Here is a 27,889-nt window from a genome sequence, read left to right as displayed (position 1 = left end):
CTTTATTTCAATAATTCCATTAAAATTACAATATAAGGTGTATATTTTTAGGTTTAAACAACAATCGTGTGTAGGACCGCGCATATTTTTGCTTTGCTTTTGTGTAATACTCGAAAAAAAAATATTTAAGGTTAAAATTTTTTGGATGATTAACTTGTTTTACGTATTTATGAAGCAGCAAAAATATTGAATTTTTAATACATTTTAATATTAATAAAAATAAAAATAATAATAAAGTAATAATATTTCACATCACACGTACATTAAATTTTATGGATGATTTTTTAAGTAAGTAAATTTATCTTGCTTTGGTAAATACAGTTTATCTTTTTTGCATGTGCACAAATATGGGTCAAAAGTAATGAATTCAAGCAATTTTTATTATTTTATTTTAATATATTTTTTGGTGAAATTGGGTTAATTCGCGTTGGTGTCTCCTCTTAATTTTTCAGCTCATCGGGCACCGTCATATCGAGTTTCCGTCTCATGTTTCGTCGACCGATCATGATGACAACTTCGCCGCTTTTGATGTGCTTGAAAACGTTGATTGCCTCTTGGTGTGTGAGACCTTGGAAGGGTTTGCCGTTGACAGATAAAATTTCGTCACCTAAGAAAAAATGATGAAAAATTAGTTTTTTTAATATTTTAAGTCGCTTTAATAAATTAGATGAAACAAAAAAAGAAGAATCGCACGTAAATTTTTATATAAATCTCGGTATTAAATATCGTGATTAATTGAATTTTTTTTCATCCATCCTTCAAATATTTTTTTAAATATTAAAAAATAAAAAAAACGTTTCTTACCCTCTTTCAAGGTTCCCTTTTCCGCTGCCTGTCCATGCGGGTAAATTGTCTTCACGAAAATCGGGATAGCGCCTTTTGGTGAATCATGACCGCCAACAATTGAGAAACCCAGCACTTTGCCATGACCCTTTTCGAATTTGGCCTGAAACGAATTATTAGCAAATATCTTAGTTTCATTGTGAAAAAGCAGCTTTAATAAGTTTATTAAAATAAAATCGCATCTCAGATATTAAATTCCGCCCTCAATCTGCCATATAAGCGACAAACGTTGTTATTAAAATATGTGATCACTTTATAAAAAAGTTGCACAAAATGCATCGACATTGTTGTTGGATTTGTTTATTATATCAATAAAAATAACTAACAACGTTAATTTTTTGCCAATAAACGCGTTAAACAACATTTGCGTTTTATTAGGAGGCATAAATGTGTAAGCAAGGTGCACTCGCGACGGTAATTAACTACCCAACATTAAACAAAATTTAATTTTCGTAATAAAAATTGTGTTTTAACTCACCTGTCGTATGGTAAATGCATTCGGGCCGTAGCGTGGCAACGTACAAAATTGACTTTCTTCCACGAGTTCGTCCTCCTCCGTGTCACGTAACGCTTCTTCTTCGTCGTCGTCGTGCCGTCGTGTCTCGCCGTCAATCAGATCGGATTTCGAGTGCGAGTGCACATGTAATTGGGTAATGACCGCCTACAAAAAATGCATTTATTTAGTATATTAGGTAAGTTTTAATCTATAACATCTCGCTAAAATATCGCAAATCTGTAATATCAAAGTTGATATGTGGACAAATGCCTGGGAGGCAACAAGTTACACAAAAATCAATCAATATTCACATATTATTATTATAATAAAATGTTACATAAGTGCCTCGTATGCGACAAAAAGCTCATTTAATTATAATAAAATAATAATAATAGAGTACTCAATCATTTATTATTTAAATATTATGTATAGAGACTAATAAACCGGTAAATTTTTCCCTAAAAAGGTATTGCTTTATTATTGTTTTTGCATTTTTGTCGTTCATTTGTTTTATTTTAATTATTTTTTTTTTTGCAATGCGCAACAAATATGCTTTTAATGAAACGGTCAGGTAAATGAACTTCCGTTTGTACAAATAAACTTATGGAAAAAAATTAATGATAATAATAACATAATAAATTGCAAAAAATAGTACACTTCACTTGCTTATAAAACTATGCCAAAGAAAATTGCACATGTTATAATAAAGTAATGTTTACTTTTTTACTTTACAATGTTGTAAAAAATAATAATAATATCATAAAAATCAACGTTTTAATCATAAAAATGTATATTTTAAATGTTGTGGGACTTTTGCATAGAAAATTTTAACTTATTTTATTATTATTATAATTATTTTATTATTTAATAGTAAAACGTTATATATGTTGGTCGGTAGTTTGTAAAATTTTATGTTAAACGAAGAATGGAATTAGAGTGAAGCATATATTTTGTATTTTTTTTAATAATTTTTTTTAAATAAAAAATAATTTTTAAAAACTAAAATATAAATATAAATATAAATATAAATATAAATATAAATATAAATATAAATATAAATATAAATATATATAAATATAAATATAAATATAAATATAAATATAAATATAAATATAAATATAAATATAAATATAAATATAAATATAAATATAAATATAAATATAAATATAAATATAAATATAAATATAAATATAAATATAAATATAAATATAAATATAAATATAAATATAAATATAAATATAAATATAAATATAAATATAAATATAAATATAAATATAAATATAAATATAAATATAAATATAAATATAAATATAAATATAAATATAAATATAAATATAAATAAATATAAATATAAATATAAATATAAATATAAATAAATATAAATATAAATATAAATATAAATATAAATATAAATATAATATAAATATAAATATAAATATAAATATAAATATAAATATAAATATAAATATAAATATAAATATAAATATAAATATAAATATAAATATAAATATAAATATAAATATAAATATAAATATAAATATAAATATAAATATAAATATAAATATAAATATAAATATAAATATAAATATAAATATAAATATAAATATAAATATAAATATAAATATAAATATAAATATAAATATAAATATAAATATAAATATAAATATAAATATAAATATAAATATAAATATAAATATAAATATAAATATAAATATAAATATAAATATAAATATAAATATAAATAAGTTAATATTTATAACCCTCTCTAAATAATAAACTAATTACTCAAACAGTTACTGTACAACGAAAAAAAAAGCCAATATTTAAACATCATATTTGCTCTTTTATTATTCACAGCAAATATGATGAAAACTTCTGCTCGCACCATCAACAACAATAAATAAATAAAATTAATGGTACATTGCTCTTTTCTTCTCGTCTTGCTTGTAAATATTTTCGTTGTAAAAAAATTTTTTTCGCGCACATCAAAATTCATAAACATTTAACACACATCACATTTTTTTTTTTTTACAAAATTTCCGCAAGTTCTTGAAGATGTTATAATTTAATAATTACTCCACTCGTCACACTATTTTTTTATTTTTTTTGTGTGTGTGAAAAAATTGCGTGCGGGAAATACATAAATTAAAAAAAATTGTAAAGAATTATTCGCTTGATGTTTTAATTTGATAAAGTGCCCAAAGAACGTACATAACGGAATCCAATTTTGTTCTTGTAAATTATATTTAAATAAGAAAAAAATTAAAGAAAGGTGCGAACGTTGTATGAATAACAATTAGACATTTCTTTTATGTTGCTTAGAAAATGCATCCGGCGTGCATTCTAATGAACAATTAAAATTTTTGCACCTTTGAGTAAATAAAACGGAAACATTTCCTCCGCTACCTTCACTCGTCATTTATCATTTTAAATTAAAAATATCGGAAAAATGCGTCAAAAAACCAATAAATTACCATTCATTAAAGAAAGGCAGTTTTTTTGTAGGTCAGTTGGTTAAAACTTAATTAGCCACACACCGCATCGCGCATATATGGGCGAAACAGTTAATTTTCCGCTTCTCTTTGTCTTGCGTACTTTCTTCCATGCACTTGTTTGTTCCGAGTTATGTTTGCACCTGTATCATAAATTCTACACTCTCTCGTTATTTTCGCATTCGTTTCTACCCACAAGCAATCTCAATGCTAATAAGAGGCCTCACAATCATAATAATGACGATTATAAGCAAGAGAGAAGAAAAAAATCACAGAACTCTGTGTTGTAATCAATTACCCGCCTTGCTTATGATTTTTTTTTTTGCACGCAGCGAATCCAGTTATGGCAAAAAATACGTGATTGCTAAATGTTTAATTGAATTGTGCCGGATCGTGCTCTACCTTTTATTGCTCGCGTAAAGAATTCGAGAGATCATTGGAGGTCAAAGCCAATATTTTGATCGATGATTGATGAGATGAGACATGACGGCGAGACGAGAAAAACGCGCAGAAGCTGCTTCATGTCAGAAATTGTGAAGAAAATGATGCGTGATCGCGTCTTATTAATGAAGTTTCTTGTTCAAAAGTTTGTTTTCTCACATAAATAACTAATTATTTAATAATTTTAATTAATTAGGGCTTAATGTGCGAACATTGTGAACAACGATTAACGGCGCTTGTACGTGACTTGTGTCTCATGACTTGGCAGAAATTTAAAAAAATATTTTTTTAGAAGAGTGAATGGACAAAAAATTAATTTTGAACCAAAATTTAATAAGTTTTAGTTGAAAATTTATTTTTTGACTTTAATTTTAAATAAAAATTAAATTAAAAAAAAATATTTGAACACAAAAATAAAAAAATGAAAAACTAATTCATCAAATAAAAATTAAATAAAATTAAATAAAAATTAAATTTAAAAAATAAAATAAAAAAAAAAATAAAAAAAAAAAAATTAAAAATTTTAAAAATTAAATTAAATTAAAAAAATATTTTTCAAAAATTAAATAAATTTTTTTTTAAAATTTTTTAAAATTTTTAAAAATTTTAAATTTTATAAAAAAATATTTTTTTTAAAAATTTTTTTAAAAATATTTTTTTAAAAATTTTTTTTAAATTAATATTTATTTTTTAATTTAAATAAGGTTTCAATAAAATTTCTTGATTTAATATTTCTATAAAATAAAAATTTTTATGAAAATCATAACTCATAAAATTTCTCATGAAAAGTGAAACTAAATTTCTGATCTCAAAATCCGCAAATTAACCACAGATGTGATTTTTGACAAGTACAAATCCCAAAACAACGACTTTCTTTGTCTACTTAAAAGATCACAATCTCATGAGTTTTAGTTTCGAAATGTGTGTCTAATACGAAAATCAGCTGAATCCAATTATTATCTTTCATCTAGCCAGAGCACAAAGTGAAACAACACAAACCCTTTTTCTCACTCTAATATGCATTAATTCTACGAAGAAATATCAATCTCGAGATCAATCGCCTCACGTTTTGCCATTTCATTACAATTCCCTAAGCATCTCATAGTTTTTACATGATTTTCTATGGTCTCTGGTCGTGTCATAAGTAATTACAATTATCTGTAATTTCAATCGGCTTCATTTCAATGTGTGCGAGCAAAAATAGCAGCCTGCACCTTTTGTCATTCTTTTCAATTTTTTTTTTGTTCAATTTATTTATGTAAACATGCATTCGAACACTTTATTTGCTCGACGAAAATTGCAATAATTCGAAAATAATAAAGAGATTATTTTTTTTCTTCAATTTTTTTTTTCGTTTGTTATGAAAAATAAAGATTTGGATCTCCGGAGAAAAATTGCATAATTGAGTCCAAATTCAATTTCAAGTAATTGTAAAGGTGAAATATTTTCATGTGTATGAATCTTATTGTTATTCGAAAATTTTTGACAAATATTTTACTAAAGCGTTTTTTTAAATAAAAAAATTATTTTTATTTTAACTATTTAAATACAATATTTTTAAAAATTAAAATTATTTAATTTTTTTTTAAAATAAAATAAAATTATTTAAACTTTAATTTTTTTAAATTATTTAAAAATTAATTTTAATTTTTTTTTAATTTTTTTACAAACTATTTAATTCAAAAATATTTCAAATTTAAAATAATAATTTTTAATAAATTTATTTTCAAAAAAATAAATAATTTTAAATTAATATTTTTTTTAAAAATAAAATTTGAAATTTAATAATTAAAAAAATAAAAATATTAATATTTTTTTAAATAAAATTAAACTTTATTCATTTTGAAATTTAAAATATTTTTCGATTAAAAAGCTTTAAAATAAAATTATTTTATTTAAATAATTTTTATCTATAGTAAAAAATTAAAAAAAATAATAAATTTTTAAAAATTTAAAAATAAAAGTTTTAAAAATATTAATTAATTTAAAAAGACGTCAAGTTTAGACAAAATCGTTTTTTTTGTCAAAAATTCATAAAAATACCGTAAAAAAGTAACAAAGATGAAAGTCGTTTACTGACTTATTTGTGGGGCATGCCAATAATAATGCAATGTCTTTGTACATAAAATCTCCACAAATCTCGCGCATTGTTTCATTGCTTTTGGGATTTATGTGCAACTTAAAAAAAAGCAAAAATTGGCGTATTTCACGTTTTTTGCGATTATATGTGCGATCATTGTGCAAACAAAATAAAAAAAAGGTGTTTGATGTCTCGTTCGCAAGAGTCGAAAATGAGTCATTTGGGTCAATTCCTTGTTTGGCATTTTCGTTGGATTTTCTCGCCTTGGCAGCAATTTAAGGCAAGTTCTAACTTTATCGAGGCACGGGTGACATCATTATCATTATCGCCATCATCGCCACCTTTTCGCGTCATTAACGCAAGACAAACACTTGTGGGGCACTCCTAAAAATTCTGCAATCTATAATTTGTTTTATTTACGATGTCAAGCCAGTCAAGCACCTCAAGCTTCTCCGCTGCTGTTATTACATTCACTCACATTCCTCCTCAGCATTCGTCAAAAGCGCACAGATCAATTACACTCTCGAGATTTGATTTGCATGATGATCGTAATGTGTGTGCAGCACAAAAACACAAAAAAAAAAATTATTTACATCTCCATAAAAATTCAATTGAAATAAAAGAAGAATGATAATAATTGTTTTTTTTCTTTCATCTTCTGTTATGAAGAGAAAAATTGTTGCGCGAACAGTTACTGAGCAAACAAAGAAGTTACTTTAATGTTAAATTGCGATACCTCAGAGGTGAAGTGATATTATATTCAAATTTGAACATAATTAATTTTTTGTTTTTTTGTTAAATTTTTCTAAAAACTCAAAATTAGCATTATAAAATTTGAATACAGTGAAAGTTGAAGTTGTAAGTTGAAACAAACATCGAGGAGGAGAAAAATTAAGTTATAACCTCTTAACATGCCAAACTGCCAACTTTTTGTGTCATGTTGCGCTTCTTCTGGTGTGCTATCGCTTCTCGTACAGTCAATAAGACAAGAAGAGAGAAGCGTGACACGATGATGTAATCACTTTTAGATTTCATTTATGCGCATCAGTGAAAACAATAGACAAGTTTTTATTGCTGCAAGTTTTTACGAGGGGACGAAAAAGTGCTTTTAATACTTTTTTGTTTGCGTATTAATTACTTTGATGGATCAATTAAAGACAAATAAACAAATTTTAAGGTAATTGGCTTGAAATGACTTAACAAACGGAGTCGTATTTTTATTTTTTTTATAGATTTCCGTATTTAATGAGAGATTTTTTAGTAAAAAAATATAATGGATCTCAAAAGATCGTTTGAAAGTCATATTTTGTATATAAACCGTTTGATGAGCCGAAATGAGCAAAGTAAAAATTTTGATTAAAAAGTCAATAAAATAAGTTGTCTTAAAGGATTTAACGCGATAAAAATTAAAATTTCTCAAAATGAGTAAATTTTAAATAAAAATTTGATTTAAATTGCATATAAATATTAAGTTTTCTTAAAACGGCTTATCAAGCGGTTTGTCAAAATTTTGTTAAATTTGCAATTTTTTGCAGTTTTTCATTAAAGCTCAATACTAATATGATAAAAAAAAATTTTCATGAGCTGAAAAAATAAATTTTGTTTTAATTTTGACAAACCGTAACTCGCTTAATGGAGTCGATTTGAGCCAAGTGTAATTTTAACTTAAAATAATGCATTCCAAACCAATATATTTTTTTAAATTTTGAAAAACCGTAAATTTGTTAACTTTAAAAAAAAGTTTTAAATTTCAAACTTTTTGACAAACCGTGACTCACTTAATGAAGTCGATTTGAGCCAAGTGTAATTTCAACTTAAAATAATGCATTCCAAACCTTATTTTTTGTGAAAATTCTTCAATTTTGCTTTCAAAAACTTAAAAATTTTAAGAAAGTAAATTTTCAAATTTAATTTTGACAAACCATGACTCCCTTAATGAAGTCGAAATGAGCGCAATATCATTTATCATCAAAAAATCCGTTCAAAAATGCACGCCATCTCCCATTGTGACGTAAAAACCCTCTTCAGACAGAATAAAAAATGTAAGTAATTAATCACGTTCAAAATTGAGCAAAATTGATCCTCAAGCTATCCTCAAGTGTTTCGTTAATGGGATAAATTTGATTAAGCACTTCATATCAGTCATCATTAAATTTCAGACAAAATTCCTCAGTAAAAAGTGCAAATGGAGCAAAAAATATGCAAAAATTTTAAACTTATTGCGCAATGTGTGGTCCTATTTTTTTGTTCCATTATTGAAAAAACTTCATGCATTCGTATGACGGAAGTTCCCATAAAAGTCCTAAAAAATTGAAGTTCATTACAAATCGACCGAGTGCAATGCTCTAACAATTAATTTTATGCATGAGCATTTATTTTAGCATAAATCCGTGACTCATGTTCTAATTGAGTAATTTTTTTTTTCAGAAAAGCATAAAAAAAAACAAATAAAGGGGGAAATGTGCAAGCGAGAACATTCACTCACCTGTTTGGGTTTCCGGTCACGTTCGAGTGCCGCTATTTCCGTCTTCAAAATCCCGTGATTCGCTTTGTTGCCGACATTTTTGTGATTTATCGCGCGATAATTTGGCTCGAATTTGGGTTCGTCTCTTGCTTCGTTGGCATCTTTCTTCAGAACGGTCGACGTGGGTCTACTAATCGAACTTTGACGACTCACATTTCTCACGGGAGGAATTGGCGTTTGCACTGGCGACGATGGTTGACGTGTCGGCGATGGACTCAGCATGCGATTGAACCGCTGAAGGAGACTTTTTGGCTTTGCATTGACTTTCACGGGGACTTTGTTGTTGGAAATGGGTTTGTTGCAACACAAATTACGCAGCGGCGAGTGACTTCGTGGTCGAGGACGAACTTGTTTGTTGTTGTTATCTTGCTTGTTAACTGTTGTCACCGTTGTGGGAATTTTCTTGTTGCTATTGTTGCTGTCGCGATTCGTGATACGATCAGCAAACGCACGCACAGGTGACTTTTGCTTGATTTTTCCGACACCGCCTCCGTTATTACTTGCTGCCTTCACACTCAACTTCGTCTTAGTAACTGTCGTCGTCGTCGTCGTGTTACTTTGAAGGTCATTCTTATTGTTTGTCGATCGCTTATTTGATTCGGTAGCTGGAGCGACACTTATCTTGATGCCATTTTCTTTGCTCTTCACCTTGTTGTTGTTGTTATTATTATTCGTAACGTTGTTATTATTTGTGTTATTCGAAAGCTTTGATGTCGCATTTACATTTAAATTATTTTTATACTTGTTCTGTTGGTAATAATTCCGATTCTCGTCGCGTTTCTCGTTCTCCGCATCGCTACCATTCAAACTAAACGACTGAAATCCATTTTCAGCGAAAGTTTTTGTCACTGGACTAGATACTTCTTGGATAAATGGAAGACTTGTGGGCCCCGAGGAGTCAAAGTGATCATGATACGGCGACAAAACGGGCGAAGGAACGTAGAAACGGGGACCTGCTGGAGGCAAAGGAGCCGAAATATTCATCGGAGGTTGCGGCGAATCGAAAACTTCATGTACTGACAACGCTTTTTTCTTCCGCATTCCGTTCTGGATCCGATTCAACTTGTTCCGCAGCAATTGTTGAACATCTGAGATCGAAGTACGCTGACCCGGCAATCGCATCGATGCCGATTTGAAAGATTTTAATCCGGGAATTTTGAGTTCTCTTGCGATTTTGATGCCTTTTTCACTCCCAATACTTCCGTTCTTCTCGATTTTGAGATCTTTGTCGTAATATTGCAACTTTTCCTTCTCCCTCAGCGAATTTTCAAACTGTTTCGCGTCGAATTCCCAATGATCGATCGCAGAATTTCTTCTTGCTGTGTCAACTCTATTGGGATAACTCACGGGCCAGTATTTCAAGTCGTCCTCGTGAATAATTTGGCGGTATTGTTGCTCGTACGGGACTCGGGGAGGTCTCAAAGGTGTCGATTCCATCGGTAAAACGCTACTTTTGCGCCAAATATTTTTCTCGTAAGCCTCGATGCGGGGATCTTGTCGCGCGTAGGTCTGTTGTTGGTGCATTTGGAGCTGCTGCGGCGGGATAATTGTGTATTTGGCAGTTGGATGTTCGATGAGCATCACATCAAAGTCTTCCGCATCTCCGTCGAGAGACGAGGGACCCGATTGGATGGACTTGAACGAGGCACATCGTCGACGTAACTTGTTCCATTTACGTGAGAGTTCGTCATCTGCAACGAGAAAAAGTGAAAAAAATTACTTTAACATACTTTTTACCGAGAAATCGATAGATCGTGTGTTGTAAAAATGTGTCAGAGAAGCATCTTCGTGATGTTCCCATGGAACGTGCAAAATACTCTCATGCTCGAGTCAATCACAACGAACAATTACATCGCCTTCTACGGACTTACAACTAGATTTATTGACTTGTTATAGTTTTTTTTCTCTTTGATTTGCATCGCGCCATAAATGCTGCTCAATAAAATCGGTATGCACTTTAATGCTACATTTTTTAAAAATTTTTTTCAAATGAAACAAAAAAAAACGTTTTTTCAATCATTTAGAGGTAATAAATTTGCGTCCAATTTAAGAAACAACAAGTTAAGTTATGCCGAAACATAAAAGGTCATGCACACGTTTTGTCGTGTATGCTCAAGCATTTTCATGCAATTTTATTATTAATTTATGTTCGCGACTAAAAACAACGAAAAATGTGTTAAAAAACATTTTTAAGGCTAATTCATGCCAATTGTCCGAATAACGCAAACTTTGGTATTTCATGGATCATCGCGTCTTTATTATTATTTAATTTTATTTTTTTTATTATTACATAAAAAAATGGTAATTTGCGTGTTGTCTTATAAAAAAAATCAAAATTAACTCATAACCAAACAAATCTCGGCTCATCACATGAGTTTTTATGCTGGGGCGTTGATCATGCAAAAAATCCGTAGGTTAACAATACCATTATTTAGCAATATTTATGCGTTGTCGGCACACAACTCTTTAGAAGTGTATCAAAAAAATAACAATAAAATAGCACACATCACCTGTTTCAATGTCTGTTACGTTCTAATGATTCATTCAAGCACAAAAAGCACCTCGGTAACGGCAAAGAAGACGACGACAACGGGTTTTCGGCATTCATTCAGTGGGAATTAAGAGAAGGTAATAATAATATTTTATTAAATAAAAAAAATAATTATTTATTATTATTATGCAAATATGATATTAGCTCACTTTTTTTGGGCGGAGACAACAAGTCGCGAAACAGGTTCGATATTTGTGAACAAAATAATCAAGCGGATGACATGATATGAGAAAATTAGATTTTTGAGAGAAACTTATTACTTTGAAGATTTTTAATTGTTTTAATAATTATGAGTTTTTAGTTTAATTTCAAATTTGTATCGAAAAATAGTCAATTATCGTTTTATAAAAGTTGCGGTTATAATCGGTAACCCGGTAAAATTTGAGAACCGATTTACTTAACCGATAACGCAATTTTAAAGAATAATTTTAAGTATTTTGAGTAATTATTAAGATTTCAAGATATAACTCGAACTTAATAAATTTAATTAAAAATAATAATAAAATAATTATGTAATAATAATAATTTGATTTAAAAAATTGCATAAAATTTACTAAAAATTAAAAATTTAATTTAATTTAAATTTTAGATAAATTAAATAATTTTATAATTTATTAATAAAATTTTAAAAAATTATTGTTTTATAAAATTTTTAATAAAATATAAAACTATTTTAAAATTTAAAGCTTAAAAATATTTTTATCTGATACAAAGTTGAACAAATAATAAATATTAATTAATTAATTAGTTTTAATTTTTATTAATTAAATTAAATTAAATTTTTTAAAAAAATAATTTTTATTTATTAATTAATTTTTTTAAATTTTATTAAATTAATAATTATTAAAATTAAATAATTATTTAATTACCTAATTTTATTTAATTGAAAAAAAAATTAAAATTGGCTTTTTTATAAATAAAATATTTTTTTCAAAAAATAAAATTTATCTATAAAAAACATAAAAAAATAAAGTCTTTACGCTACTGAACTTTAAGTCGATGAAAATAATTTCGAAATTCTTTTAAAGAACTTTCTGAAAAATTCTAATTTTTTCTCATATTCTACTTATGACAAGATCAAAAAAAAAAAATCTTTGAAATATCTTCTAGCGACAGTTTGTCTTGTGTATTTATGTCTTTCCAATCGACATTTTTTTCGCATAGAACCAATAATAACAATAAATAATAACCGTAAAGTAAAGTAATTTAAATACATTGCCTGTCTTACACGAATGATTTAATATTCTTTTGTATATTTAAATAAATATTTTTATTTCTAAACCGATTTGACTGACATTGCATATTGACCTAATATAGTCAAAGTGTTTGAATAGTCCGCGGGGTATTTTTGTTGTTCGCTTTGATTGATGTGTTGTTTGTTGTAAAAATATCCACTCAATAACCCAGTTAGTCGCGCGAAATCCATTCAACATCAATTTTGCATGTGAAAAGTGCAGAAAACAGCTCAATTAATTCTTATTAAGATTTCATTCGAAATGACAAGCATTGAAAGGCTCTTTTCAATTAAATCCAATTTTCGAAGAAGAAGAAATTCTTCGCCACCTGCCTCGAGCGTTTCCTGCCACAAAAGTCCCTTGACTTTTCCTTTTATGGCGCATCAACTAATTTTTTTCGGTTAAGTCAGAAATCAAATAGTTGTGGGACATCAAAACGCACATGACATGCGATCATTACATCACTCATATTTTTTTTTGTGATCCATCAAGCGCTTTGTTTTGTTTGTTTGTTCTTTCAATTCTCTTCAATTCTGCTTTGTTTGAAGTCGTGCGCGATCACGATACAAAGTTTTCGTTCGTCTCTATTACATCGATTATTATTTATTTTGTTTTATTTATAAATTATACGGAGATTATCATTTTTTGTGTACGTTTGCTGCTAATAAGCTTGCGTTCTAATGCTGTCAAAGCGTGAAGACGTGAAATAATGTTCAATTGTCAATCCCTTTGGAGTAAGAATTTTATGAGAAATGTCGATATCTTCGTTGAAAAATCTCCAGGGAGTCGAATTCCTTTCGAAAAATATCCTTTTACTTCAAAAATTTATTAAGTTATTAATAATTTTTAATGAATTTCTCAATTTTTTAATAGAAATCTTTTCTCTGAGATCATAAAATCCATCGCTGAAGGGACATAAACCTTTCTTTGTGGCATGAATACTAAACTGGGATTGATTTATGTGCTTTTAACATCGTCGCTCCATACGTAATAAGACATAAGTATTTATTTACAACAATGATGAATGGCAAACAGAACATAATAGTAATAATAAAAAAAATTCTATACATAGCGAACAACAAAAGGATTCAATATTTTTCTGTACATATACTCCCAGACAAAACCTTTCAACAAAAAATATAAAATAAAATAATGAAAAATTGAATAAATGTCGCACAGACAAAGGAAAAAGAATGGATTACAAACATTCAGTATTTAAAAATCTATACTAGACAGGTATTTGCCCGCATGGGAATTTTTTTATTGCCATTAGAATATATTAACAAGTTCACCAAACTGCCAGAGAGACAAAAGAAACACGTGTTGAGTTTATAATTTGTATGCATTTTTATCAGAAATTATGCATGAGGGTATTTATGGGAATTTTTATTCGTATTTTATTCACAAAAACACGCACGAGAAAAACGGTAGTCCGACGACAAAAATACTTGGGTAAAATACTAATTAATGTCACAGCGTGGCATTTTACAAAAAGATCCGCATTTTTTGAGAAATTTTTTGAATTAATGAAATTTTTGAGATACGAAAACGAAAATACAAAAAAAAATGTGTCACGATAAAAGTGTTTTTAAGATAAGTAATTAATCAAATAAATGAATTTTATTAACATGAAGATCATGATGGTTTTGGTGCTGATTGACAGCAATTTAGTTGTCAGATGCAAAAGTCGTGTCATGTTTAATTTGCGCAAAAATGATGATAAATTGTTTCGAGGAAGACATGAGAATGGAAACTGCGTGCTAAAATTGTTATTTATTAAATTTTTGAAAGTAAAAAAAAATATATCATGACATTAGTAAAAGTGTCATAAATGGCAATAAAATGTTATAATTTATATTTATTTGTTTAGTTTAGTTTTTTTACAAAAAAAAACTTGAAATTGATACAAAACTATAATATCTATAATAGAAATTTGTTAAATTAAATAAATGATCAAATTTTTATAATTTATGTTGTACGATTTCATATAAATTGGATCCAGAAAGGAAGTTAAAGTTTGAAGACTGACTCACTCATCTTTAAAAAAAAAAGTTAAACTTCAGTCATTCAAGCGTAAGTTTTATTATCATAAACTACAGTGCGTTCAATTGAATTTTTATCTTGATATTTTTTTTAATTTTAGATTTCGGAAATAACTTTTATGAAATCATTTTTTGAAGATAAACTTTTTTGGGTGAGTATCTTAAGTAATTTTAATGAATCATAATTTTATGAAAGGACATTGAATTTTTTACCGTTTGATCAAATGTTTCACTCGAATTCCTTATCATGTCTGATTTTATTTCTTCTAACATCGTTGATATATTTTGAATTGAGTTGGCAGTACAAGGACCACAATAAAAATGTTGATCATCTTCTTCCACGAAATAACTGTAGTATTATCAAATTATATCAATACATTTGATGTGAAAATTTTGATCGCACTCGGTACAGGTAATATTCGTTGATGTTTCTGATTCTCTCTTACAAACTGGACAAATATCCAACGTTCGTGCTTTTTTTGATCATCGGCTTGTTCCCCCGGTGAAGATTTCTGATGTTTTGACCCCGTAACAGTTGACATAATTGATGAAAAACTTCAATTAAATCGTTTAATTTTTTATTGTCTTCACTTAGGAGTATTTTTTTCGTTTACTGTATTGTACGTACGTACGAGCGGAGAAAGACTTTCTTTTTTTTGTGTTAGTGAATTTCGTTTTAATAAAAAATGCAGCACTTTTTTCGATTTGTCTTCCAAACTAACACGAATTTGATGATTTTGTGTTGTCTACTACAATTAATAGTGACTTTTTTAATTGATTTGATAGTTTTTTAGAATTTATATTCGGTATTTATCGGTAAAAATCGACTATTTAGCGAGCAGAAAAAACGTGTCTTTATGTCCCTGCGCTACGTAATAATTACAAAACAAAGCTCTCATTTTTAAGTGAGTAGAAATAAAATATTTATATAGATCCAGATGTCGATGTAGAATTCTATTGTTTTTTGGCAAATTATTATTTACATTATTTGAGTAAAAATATTTCAAATATTAATATAAATATTCACAAAATACGACAAAATATGAAATTTATTTACATTTTGGTTTTTTCAACAAATTTAAGTTGAACTCACTGTATATTAACGATACTTCTACTATTGTTAATTTTTAGGGCCAATCCCATTTTTTAACAATATGCGATAGACAGGAATTCATGACAACATTCCATTCCAATTTTAATCAAGCTGAAGATTCGCTTCAGTTTCTCCTCAGGTTAAGGTGTAGTTAACCTCAATTCATTGAAAAAAATCAACTTTTTTCTGGAAAATAAACTTTAATTCTAATTATTTTTGGTCTAAAATTGCTTAACGAGAACGGTTCTGCAGAAAAGAACTAATGTTCTTGGCATGTTAATAAGAATGTGTAACAACCGTAACATGAATTCAGTCAGATGTGCGAGGCGACTCAAAGTAGTCTAAAAATCTTGGTTAGGGGTGACGGAATCGTATGTTTTTCTAGATTTTACACTTGTTATACAGTTCATTGCTCTTCTTTCTAATTTAAATGAGGAACAAAAAAATGTTGTTACATAACGTTAGATTGCCAGGTGGCTCCTTGTTTTGTTTTGTGGTTTAACCTCATATTATAACCGCATCATTAAGTACTGCATTTCTTTCATCCTTAGTATCAAATCATCAAATAACCTTTTTTTCATTCATTCATTCATGTGATGACGTTCACTCACCATTAAGTATAATCATAAAAATTAACTTCCATATAGGTAGAGAACAAACATAACATACAACAAAGTGGAATTCTTTGTCCATAAGTTGTTAAAAAGAAACAAAAACACGACAAAAACAAATGAAAATGTGTGCTATTTCTAGCTGAATGTTTTATTTGTCTTGCCTTGTGCAAACAAATATCTCTCTCTACATCAAACACAAAAAAAAATAGTAAGCAGTAGTCGTCTTTTTTTCGCAAACTCTAATAAATTTTCTTCTTGTTGACAGCAAATGTTGAATATTCATTAATACAAATAAATTTTAAAGTAGCGGCGTTTAATCATGTTCACTTTTAAGTTCATGACAACTTGATCCGGATGCTATTAATGTGTTTTTTTCAAACTCAAACTCATTTCGAAATTAGCCTAAAATCAATTCCAATGATGGCGCTTTATCGTGTCGTTAGTAAGAAAGGTAAGGGAAGGGAGTGTTTCCCAACAATTAGCCGCTTTCAAGGACAAACTTCAATAGTTCACGGAAATTCACGCGTGTTATCACACTGTGTTACTGCGCCATTACCAAAGCTATTATCTTATCAAATTTACGAGTTGTCATGAATATTCTTTGTGGTTAATTAACCAAATTTAGGCAAAAATACAACTTTTGTGATGAGAAAAAATGTGTCTCGAAATCGAAAGGTGTTTATTTGTTTTTAAATATTCGGATTATGCAGATGATGTGGTCAAATAATTGGTTCAGTTGTCACAAACTCGTGAGAGACTGAATTTCATTAAATTTTTGACAGTCTTGCAATTTTTTACTGTTACATTTTTTTATTCAATAATTTAAATGTTATTTTAAGCAGATGTCTTATTCCACTCCAATTATTAATTATAATATGAAGAAAAGAAATTAATCAACTAAAAATAATTTTTATTAATTTATTGTTAAAGAAAGTACTTTATATAAAATATTATGAGAAAATAATCCGTGGTTCAGTTCAAACGAATAATTTAAACAGCTGTACGCTCGTCAAACATCATTTAAAGGATTTAGAGTTCATGTTCATGAAAATTTATCACCGGATGACAAAAAAACAGGATACGCACTTACATTCATTAATAAATGAAATTATCTCTTTTTACATCTTTGACCCAAAAATAAAAAAAGAAGATTTTGAATAATGATGATTAAAATAGAATGAAGAACAAATGTTGTCATAACCGTTTCAGAAAGACATAAAATATCCAACTGGAAATATTAAATGGTGTGTCTGTTCTTTACTTTATGGAATTTGTGTAAATTATTATTAGACAGTCATCAAAATATTACAGAGACTTTTTAAATATTTCAGATTCTCTCATTTTAAATTTTGCAGAAAATTTTGTTAAAAAATAGAAATTTCATTAGAAAATATCTATTTATCAAAATTAAAATATAGTTTTTTGTCTATAATTTAATAATCATTTAAAAAAAATGAAAAAATAAAGCAGATGCTCTTTCATTATAATTTCCTTATAATTCAAATAAATTAATTTTAATACAATATAAAAGTTTCTTCATGGCCAAGAATCAAGGAAGAGAAATACTATACACTTTGGCGTAGCGTAACGCATTGTGACGATGCGACGCCTCACCATGAAGAAGACTGTTAATGAGTATATTTTTCTATACAAAAGTCTGAAGGAACGCATCAATGCGTGAAGAAAGGTAAATATGCCTTATACTATCGTTCACCTAAAGTTGAGTTATCTCGCAGTAACAATCAACAAAAATGAAAAGCAATGCAAGAAATAATAGTAATAAGTCGTGGCACGAGCGTGAGCAGCACGTTACGGAAAACGAACGGAGACCTTGACAGTCATTTTAATGTTACCACAAAATATATAACAATAATAAATAATAATAACAAAAAAATATAAAATTCAAAATGGCAAAAATGAAGAAGTCGGTCGGCGTGAAATGTTTACTTTTTGGAGAATCAACATTTTTTTTTTCAAGTTTTGTTTTAGTAGAGTCAGAGTCAAGTATCACGGATGTTTTATTGTTCGCACGACAACAAGAAATGACACCGCGATGAATTATATGAACAATTAATTTTATGAACGCAGCAAGCGTGCCGCAAACTCTGCTCATTAAAGTGCAAAATTTTTGTTTTTCCTCCGTAAATATTTGTTAAACTAAAAATATGTTCAACATGTGTTGTACTTGTGTTGGATTTGTGCAAAAATTCGTGCGTTACATAAATCACAAGAATAATTATCTTTAATAGTGAACGATCTTGTTCAGTTCTGATTCTTGGTATCAAATCAAATTATCTTTCCTTTTTCATTTTATTAAATGCTTTGAAAAGCATTAAGATTGGATGTCACGATTCGGTTGATGGATTTTTTACTAAATTACTATCATTTTTGTGCATAAACTTCGTTAAAGGCGCACATTTAAACAATGAACCTTTATCAGAATTGTAAGAAAAAAAATTATTTAATGGAACAAAGAAGTCAATTGTTCTATTACTTACTTACTGCCAATAATAATAATAGTAGGAACAACGATGATGATTATTATGCTAATCAATTACTTCATTCAACTTTGTAATATGCTCCAGTGTTTTAAAATCTATTGTTTACTTACGACAACGGGCTCGAGACGACGAATACGACGACGTTGTTCGAGCTTCTTGTTTTATTTTTTTAAATTCTTGGTAATTTGAACAATAAATACACGAGACTACTTAATTCAATAAAACTCAAATAAAATTGTAAAATAAGTTGTTTGGGTGTGCGTGAAGTCAACCGCGCAACATATCAAGGAAAAGAAGAAGAAGAAGTTGTCTCGTGATTGATGAATAAAAATTTAAAATAATAAATAGTAATAAAGATTGTGGGACTAATCCCTCTGTTTTGTATGTTAATGTAAACATTGGTTAAACTAAAGTATCGTAATAATTGCAGAAATTACTGTGACAGATAATATTGTGTTGATTTGAGCGCATTTTCTAAATTTACTGAGGTTTTTGAAATTTTTCTCTTGTTAGAATTTTCAGAATAAAAAAGTCTCAGATGCTTTATGTTCATACTTTTAGCAGATTCTTCTTTAAAGTGTAATTCTAAATTCAATAATTCTTGAAAATTTTTAATAAAACATTTCCATAACATGAGAACATTTCATCTTCTTAAAGTAGTCTGAATGCCATTTGACAATTCGAAGACAAGAATCTTTGTGTTGAATACTTTTTGTTATTCACACTTTAAAAGAATATTTAATAAGAGCACTTAATTTAATTTTGCATGTGGTCTTAGCTGATATGGTATGAAAGTGTCTACAACTTGACATATTTTGTTCTATAGTTCCATCTCAGTAAAGAAAGGACATATCTTTCGCCTCCTTTGGTACATTCTTCCAGACCTGTTCAATGACTTTTTATGATCTTGATGGTCGATTTATCAGACTCATTAACGTGAGACTTAATTGTTGCTCTTCACTGTTGCTTATCATAATATGTATTATCAGATGTAATAAGAAAAAGATTGTCTGTCGTTCACTAAAAGTTTCACTTTGCGGTTAAAAAAAATTTTTTTTTATGAACTTCAAATTTCTTCAGAAGGTACTTTAAAAAACATCAAACATTAATTTGAAAAATTAAATTTTAAAAAACTTACCAAATAATTTTTTGTTATTTATTAAACAGACAGACATCACAAAACCATCCAAGAGCACTTTTTTCTCATATAACCCAAGTCATGTTCAAAATTAGCTAAAACAAGCTTAGCTATGTAACAATATAGATCACTAACTACTTCTCTTTATTTGTGTTACGAGACAAGGATTATTACTCTCGGGTGGTGTTTATTTAACTTTTGTGTTTTTCTTTGTGAGGTCATTCATACTTTACATACATTTATTATTTTTATTTCATTCATTCATTAATATGCTTGCGTCGTGGACCATGAAAAGACTTTTTTATTTACATTTTAAGCAATTTGTCTATTGCTATTGTTACAATTGAAATTTAAGAGAAAAAAGATTAAGTAGTAAAAGTGAACAATAAACGTTTATTTTTTTTGTGTGTTTGATGAAATGATGATGATGATGTGCTTCTTCTCCGAAATAAAACCCATTTTCACGTAATTTATTTATAAATATGTTACAACTTTTAAAACAAAAGAAAAGTGAGATCAAAGTATTTCGAAACATTTAGAGAGAGAGATATGATACACCTGGATCGTACATTAGACGTGCAATTCGTGTCTTCAACGCATTTAAATTTTATTGCGTGCTGTTTATTTTACTTTACATAATCACATACTTTAATAAGTTTGACATGGAGCTTAAGCAATCATAAATATACCGGAAGCCTAAAAATACTATTTGGCCCAACCTTTCAACTTTTTGAATCTCAATGAATGACTATCATCTTTCTTTCCTCAATCAAATATTTTTTTTATTTGTCAAAAATCATTGACTTTGGATTTTATGGACTATTGTTTTAACATTTGATTTGTTTTGTGCCATATGGTAAAATTGCAGCAGTCCCTTGTTTTAATGACGAAACCGTTAAGTTCAGAGACGTCTCCTCATATCAAATTTCAAATTATGAGAGAGAATGTAAATATACAAAATAAAATAAAAGAATTATGTCACCAATCACTGAAACGTACATACTAAAGTGCTTTAAAAGTGACATGTTTATACTTTTTATATCATTTAAAAATGTCATAAATGCGATATTTGTTATCATTTAAAAGCATCAAGCACACATTTCTGCATATTTTACGCTTGTTGATGCCATTTAGGGGCATTCGGGTACATTTTTAATCCCACACATTTTGACTTTTAGGTAATTTTTTTCGATCCGAATTTACATGCGTTTATTGATTTTTATGATAATCTAATGTTAAACACTTGAACTATCCTTTTTCAAAGTTATTTTTTTTTTTGAATGACCTTGTAAATTTTTCGGATTTCTTGCTCACTATCACTTCTGTCAATGTCCGGCTTGATGACTAATTTTTGTTAACAACTCCATATTGTCACGACAACTTGCTATATGGAAAAGAACGTGAACTAACGTTAGTCAAATCAACAGTGACAGTTATAAATATTTGTGTCTTGAATTCAATAATAACAAAAATATCTTTATTATACTTGTAGGAATGACAAGAAATGTTAAGAATGTTTTTTTTACAAACTTTTTTTTTTGTTTTCAAATTCATATTCATATATTAATAATGGCTTAAGCGTATTTTTTGTTTAGTAAAAATAATTTCTTACGCACAAAAGAAAGACGTTGATAATTGTCCCATTAAAGTTTATCGCAGTCTTTATAAGGAGCTGCTGTCACATATTTGGCGAAAGAGATGATCGCGGTGTTGATGATCAATAAAGTTAGGTGTTTGAACTTGTTCTGTCGTTATTTAACTTTTTTTTTATTGGTCAATAAGTCTGTTATTAGAACTTACCGAACGCCTCTTGGCTTGAAAATTATTAGCATACGAAAATACCACGCGCGAAAGTTTTGACAGACGTTTAATTTAAGTCCTACTTAAGAAGACAATAAACTGACTGGCTTGAAATTCTCCTTGTTTTCACAATTAGATATTTCCTTGCTTTTTTGTACTAAATGTGTTGTAACTTAATCCGATTTGATATTGAAGTCAAGCGTGCAAACAAGCAGTAATTCATTTTTAATATAATTAATAATATTAACAAACTTTTTTTTCATTCTATTTTTCTCCTTTTTTGTACTCTATTGTTTAAAAATAGATGAAATTTGAATCAAAAGGTGTTATTTTAACATGATAGTTTTATTTTCAGATGTTAATTTAAGCTCTTATAAATTTTAAAAGAGCTTAGATAAACATCTGAAGAAATAATAGTCAATTAAAGATGTTAAAATAACACCTTATGATTCGAATTTCATCTATTTTTAAGCAAAAAAGTAAAAAATAGAATGAAAAAATTGTTTTTTTTAGTTCAAAAAAGTTTTTAAAAAACATAAGGTGTTATTTTAACATCTTTTCGATTGATTTTTGTTCTTTAGATGTTAATTTAAGCTCTTTTAAATCTCTAAAGACCTTAAATTAACATCTCAAGATCAAAAATCAATCGAAAAGATGTTAAAATAACACCTTAATGTTCAAATTTCATCTATTTTCGAGCCATAAAGTAACAATTACAACCATATTGTTAAACTTTAACGTCATTTCACGAGAAAACTGACCAAGCAGCAGTAGTGTAATAGTAAACCGCCAACCTTTTAAACAATAATATCATTATTATTGCGATTAAAAACCACCATCGTTGATGTCAATTTATTATCAAGTCCATATTGTAATTACTTTTATTGTTATTCAAGCAATTTTTTTTACAATTTTTAAAGAATTGTAAAAAGTAAACGAGAAAATAAAGACATAAAACCACATTTTTGATGACACGGCAAGCCATGCATGAATGACTTTATTGGAATCGCTTATATTTCTTTGTCTTTCGCTTGTCTTGTCTTGTCTCGACTTTTTACCTTTTATATAAAAAGATAATTTTTATTCAAACGAGTGATTGTTATTTACAAACCAAAGAAGAAATATGAGATACAAAGTCAACGAAGGCAATTGTTCCATTTTGTCATCGCCGCTCTATGCATCGAAAGTGCATTCCTTTTGTTTATTTATTCGAATGAAATGAAGATATTTTTTTAAAGAATGTGTCAATGTGTGGTTAAACATATGCTTATGTTAATTTTTTCTCGTGCATGCGTTATTAACATCACACGAAGGCACGACGCTCGCTTACGTAAATGTCACAAAAGGTTTTCCAAACAAAACTGTTAATAAGATAAATTCGTTTCACACCTTATTATCCAGTTCTGGATCAATATTTGAGAAATTTTTAACTAAATAACTGTGACTGAACTGATAATTATTTACAAGAATTTTACGCCGTATCGCAGTTCTTATCAGATATTCAAACATGTGACAAGGCGACTTTTGAAAAAAAAATCAGAAATATTTATATTCAATATTAATCGATTTGTTTCTGTCTTTTATGTTGCGTCATGAATAAAAGATTAACAAGAAATAAAATCAAACATTTCTATTTAGTTTTTTTCTTTTCTATAGGAACAAAACAAAAAAGATTTTTAATTAATGGGCTTACACGATCAATTTCTTAGATACAACCCATTTTGAGCTACCTATAAAAATAAATAACTTTTGAAAACTTGCCGCTTTTCAATGCACTTGGACATGAGCATCGAGACATCAAGTTAATTATCATATATTTTTAATCATAATCGGAGCCCTTTTTGTTGTATTTTTTATTATCATTATTTGTTTGATGATTATGAAAGGAATTAATCTTGAACAAATATTAATAATAACGAGTATCTAATGAAGATTTGACTTTACAGGGAGTCTCGTTTTGTCAGAATTTTACCGTTTTTTCGATTTTTCTGACGTTATTTTGTTATTTTTCATATTTATTTGTAAAAAATTAATATAAATAATTAAAAATGTCAAAAAAAACTAAAAAAATATGAATCAGTAGAAAATTTGTGGTACAAAACGTGGTAATGTTTTATCCGATTCTTACCGATTTTTTAAAAGTTTTTATTATTTTTTTATTTTTATATATCAATTAAAATCAATTAAGAAATGATTACATATCAAACATCAGAAATAGTTAAAAATTAAAATAATATTAAATTGATAAAAAAAAAATTTTGTATGAAAATCAGTAAGAAAATTGGTAAAAAAAATTTGTATGAAAATCGGTAAGAAAATTGGTAAAAAAAATTGTATGAAAATCGGTAAGAAAATTGGTAAAAAAAATTGTATGAAAATCGGTAAGAAAATTGGTAAAAAAAATTGTATGAAAATCGGTAAGAAAATTGGTAAAAAAAATTTGTATGAAAATCGGTAAGAAAATTGGTAAAAAAAAATTGTATGAAAATCGGTAAGAAAATTGGTAATAAAAATCGATAAAAAAATGACTCACTGTATCTTAGAAAAAAACAAAAAAAGCCATAAATAAATACGAATTTACTTTCTTTCATTTCTTTCTTTACCATCTCATAAGTGATAGTTTTCAATCAAATTTCAATGGAAACAGCCTCATCATCATTATTAAAATTGTGATCTTTGTGCCCCGATCTCGTCTCCAACTCATTTGTTTGTAAAAATACAACGTCAAATGGATAAAAGACTTTAACCGAGAGAAAAAAATTGTAAGTAGGAAAAGTTGTTTGTTTACAAGTAAACTTTTAACATTAAACAATTTACATTATTAGGTTACCAAAGTGTCGATTAACACTCTCAAAAACTTTTACATGTGATCTAATAACGCTTTGCATCTCTATTTAAGGCAAAGTCCGGTCCGTGTAATTTTATGGAAACATGTTTGTTTATGTTTCGTTTTGTTTTTTAACATGATCCAGAGTTCGAACTTGACAAATTTATGGGGCATGCAGCTAGTTACCTAATGTTGGTCGTGAACGCAACATTAACTACAAAAGCATATTAACAAACAATGACATTAAAAAATACTTTTTTTTTGTTGTTAACAATCACACATGATGCATGGTTATGAACTTGAACCTCCAAACCCATTTTTTCGAACATGAATTCAATTTCTTCTCTTTTTTCACACAAGTCATCATCGCATTTGGAATTGATACCTGCTTTGGCCACACAACAAATAACGATGATGATTACAATTTTATTAGAGAAAAAAAAAGATTTAAGTACGTTTTTTATGAGTTTTTTTCTCTCTTCTAGGCCAACATCCGATAGTTTTGGTTTAAATTAGCTTTCGGACTGAGAATCGTTGATAATATAAAATAATGACTTTTTTAATGCTGCTATTTGATTGAATTATTAGGAGTTCCAACAACGACGTTTCTAATCTGGAATTATTTCACAGACGAGAAAATTGAATTCTTGTTTTGTGTGTCACTTCAACCTGCTATAAAACTCTAATCTTCTCGTTTTTTAATAACTTTTTAGTTTCAATTTCATTTTAGAAACATGAAGAGAAAGAAGAGTAACGTTCAAAAAGGAAACCAAATGTGAATGGAATTTGAAATGAGAACACGTAGAAATGATGATGATGATGATGCGTGCCAGTAATGCACAAGCGATCTCGGCGACGATTTGTAAGTATTTTAAAGCAAATAGTCGTCATTCATAAACAAAACAAGAAAAAAAAAACAACGAAGAAATTCTCGTGAAATTGCTTCAATGTTTTAGGTTGATGACTCACGAGAAGATGAAAAAAGGTAGAAATGGCCGGCAGAATGAAAGGTAAAATGACTTTTTTGTTAATACTGATAAGGAATCGTTCTATTATGTTCTTTTTTATGTTATGTTTATGCGAGTTTTTGAATAGATTTCTGTTTTGTAGAATTTTATGTTGTTTTCGTGCTTCAGGCTGTTTTTTGAGATAATAAGCTTAAATGAGAAATTTATGTTTTAAACATTCTTTTGTGAGTAAATGGTACTTGGAAATCGAAGGATTGAGAAGAAATTTTAAAAATCCAGAATTTGGTAGAAGGCAAGTGCGATTTTTTTTTAAATGCGTCACCTATTACAATTAATATATTTTTAAATTATAAAATTATAAAAATTTACGAAGTTTTCGACTAAATTAGACATAAAAAGTTGGAAATTATTACACAATTTTATGCTTTTTAAAAATTTGAATAAAAAAAAAATATAAAGAAAAATTAAAGATAATTAAAAAATTAAAAAAAATAAAATAAAATTAAAAAATTTTCAAACATATTTAAATATATTTTTAAAAAAAATTTACTGAAAAAAATTATATTAAAGTTATTATATTAATTAAATTAAATTTTTGAAAAATTCCTTACAATTTCTTAAATAAAAATTAAAAATTTATGGTATAAAAAAAAATAAAAATTATCGATATTTTAACATAGTATTTTTTTTAAATAAATTTTATTTATTTTTTAATTTTATTTATTTATTTTATTAATTATTTTATTTATTTATTTTTTAATTATTTTTTTTTAAATACTGAAAAAGTGCGAAATTTAGGAAATTCAGAATTCTCACGATTTTTTTTTTAAATCTCGTTTAAATCTCTTTAAACCTTCATTCTTTACCATTTAAACGTTCCGGTAAAGATTTCTAAAGCTCTAAATAGGCTTTAAATCGATATTTCAATAGATTTTAGCACAAAATCGGAACAAATAATGTCATTCATTAATGTCAATGGCAACTTTTGGTTCCTTGTTTGTCCAAAAATCGCATTGCAACTTTTTTTAAAGCAACTAAACGCATAAAAATTGTTTCATGTCTCACACGAAAAAATGCACCTTAACGAATGTCATTCGAAGTAATTCGTTCCATTCCATTCTCCAGTCATTCAGTCACCTCGTTGTCGTCGCCGGACAATAGATAAATACAAACTCACACAAAATAAAATAAAAAAAAATATAAAATTTCAAAAAATTATGGTGTGGGCTAAATTATGGTTCTATTATTTCTTATCAATTGTGACCTGTAGCTATAAATAAAAAGCTTTGCTTTCACTAAAAATGTTTTTAAAAATATTGATAAAAAATTAACTCGCATCGATAGGGGTTTAGTTCGCGGGCGTTAATAGTTATTTGTTGCTTTAATTTTGAAAAGTAAATATTTGTCGACAAATTCGTGTTTTTTTATTCTAAGCACGCCTAAAAATAAATAAATATTGACATGTAACAATCAGAAGCCCGAGTTTTTTTCGGAATAATAGAGTCACGAATTTTGTTTGAATTGTGCGCTATGTGCATGCGTTCCACACCTCCAAGAATTTTTAAGATTTTTTTTTTTTTTGAATTTTATAGAAAAAAAACTTACCCAAGTCTTGACCGTTGTAGAAAACCATCTTGTTGAATATATTCTTAACCCAGATATCTCAATTTTTATGTTTGTGTCTTTTTTTTTCGTTTGTTTGTATGAAAAACAGTTTTAATTAAAAAACATTCGATTCAGATCATTTCCACTATCTATAACGCTCATTATTAACGAAAAGCAGAACGTTGCCGCATCTTTGTAGTTTACAGCTTTTCTCGAACGATGTCGACGTTGATATTTATTGAAACAAATCAAATGCTCTCAATCACTTCTAATAATCGAGTGTAGTAGAGAAATGTTGCTTCATACAGTTACTTTTCTATTTTTGTTTTATTTTTTTCTGTATATTTTTTTTTCTTTTCATGCGTTGTTTGATATTAAATCCACTTTACTTCAAAAACAAGTAACATTTCTTTTTTACACAACTTTTACACTAAAGCACACACCCGTCTAAGTGTTTTCTAAAATTAATATTTTTTTAACATGTGTATTATGTTGTGCTAAATTTGCGACCGCACTTGACTCTTATTCTAAAGTGAGTAATTACAACGTAAATATGATGCACTTTTTAACTGTTATTATAATTAAATTTAATAAGATAAGGTTATTACCATATGGTTTCTTTTTGAAAATTTTTTAGCC

At 27.7% G+C, this 27,889-nt stretch overlaps 1 protein-coding gene across 1 annotated transcript; it reads right to left on the bottom strand.

The window, feature by feature from the left end:
- Window positions 1-43: 43 nt before the first annotated feature.
- On the bottom strand, window positions 44-27,278 carry LOC134837277 (probable cyclin-dependent serine/threonine-protein kinase DDB_G0292550). The gene is made up of 5 exons (XM_063852645.1): window positions 27,251-27,278; window positions 8,838-10,567; window positions 1,322-1,504; window positions 805-946; window positions 44-607 (listed from the first exon to the last, which is right to left on the bottom strand). The coding sequence occupies exons 1-5, from the start codon at window positions 27,276-27,278 to the stop codon at window positions 441-443; spliced, it is 2,250 nt and encodes a 749-aa protein (XP_063708715.1). The 3' UTR covers window positions 44-440.
- Window positions 27,279-27,889: the final 611 nt, after the last annotated feature.

The sequence above is a fragment of the Culicoides brevitarsis genome, chromosome 1, assembly GCF_036172545.1.
Source record: "Culicoides brevitarsis isolate CSIRO-B50_1 chromosome 1, AGI_CSIRO_Cbre_v1, whole genome shotgun sequence".
NCBI lineage: Eukaryota > Metazoa > Arthropoda > Insecta > Diptera > Ceratopogonidae > Culicoides > Culicoides brevitarsis.
This window is presented reverse-complemented; position numbering and strand designations above follow the sequence as displayed.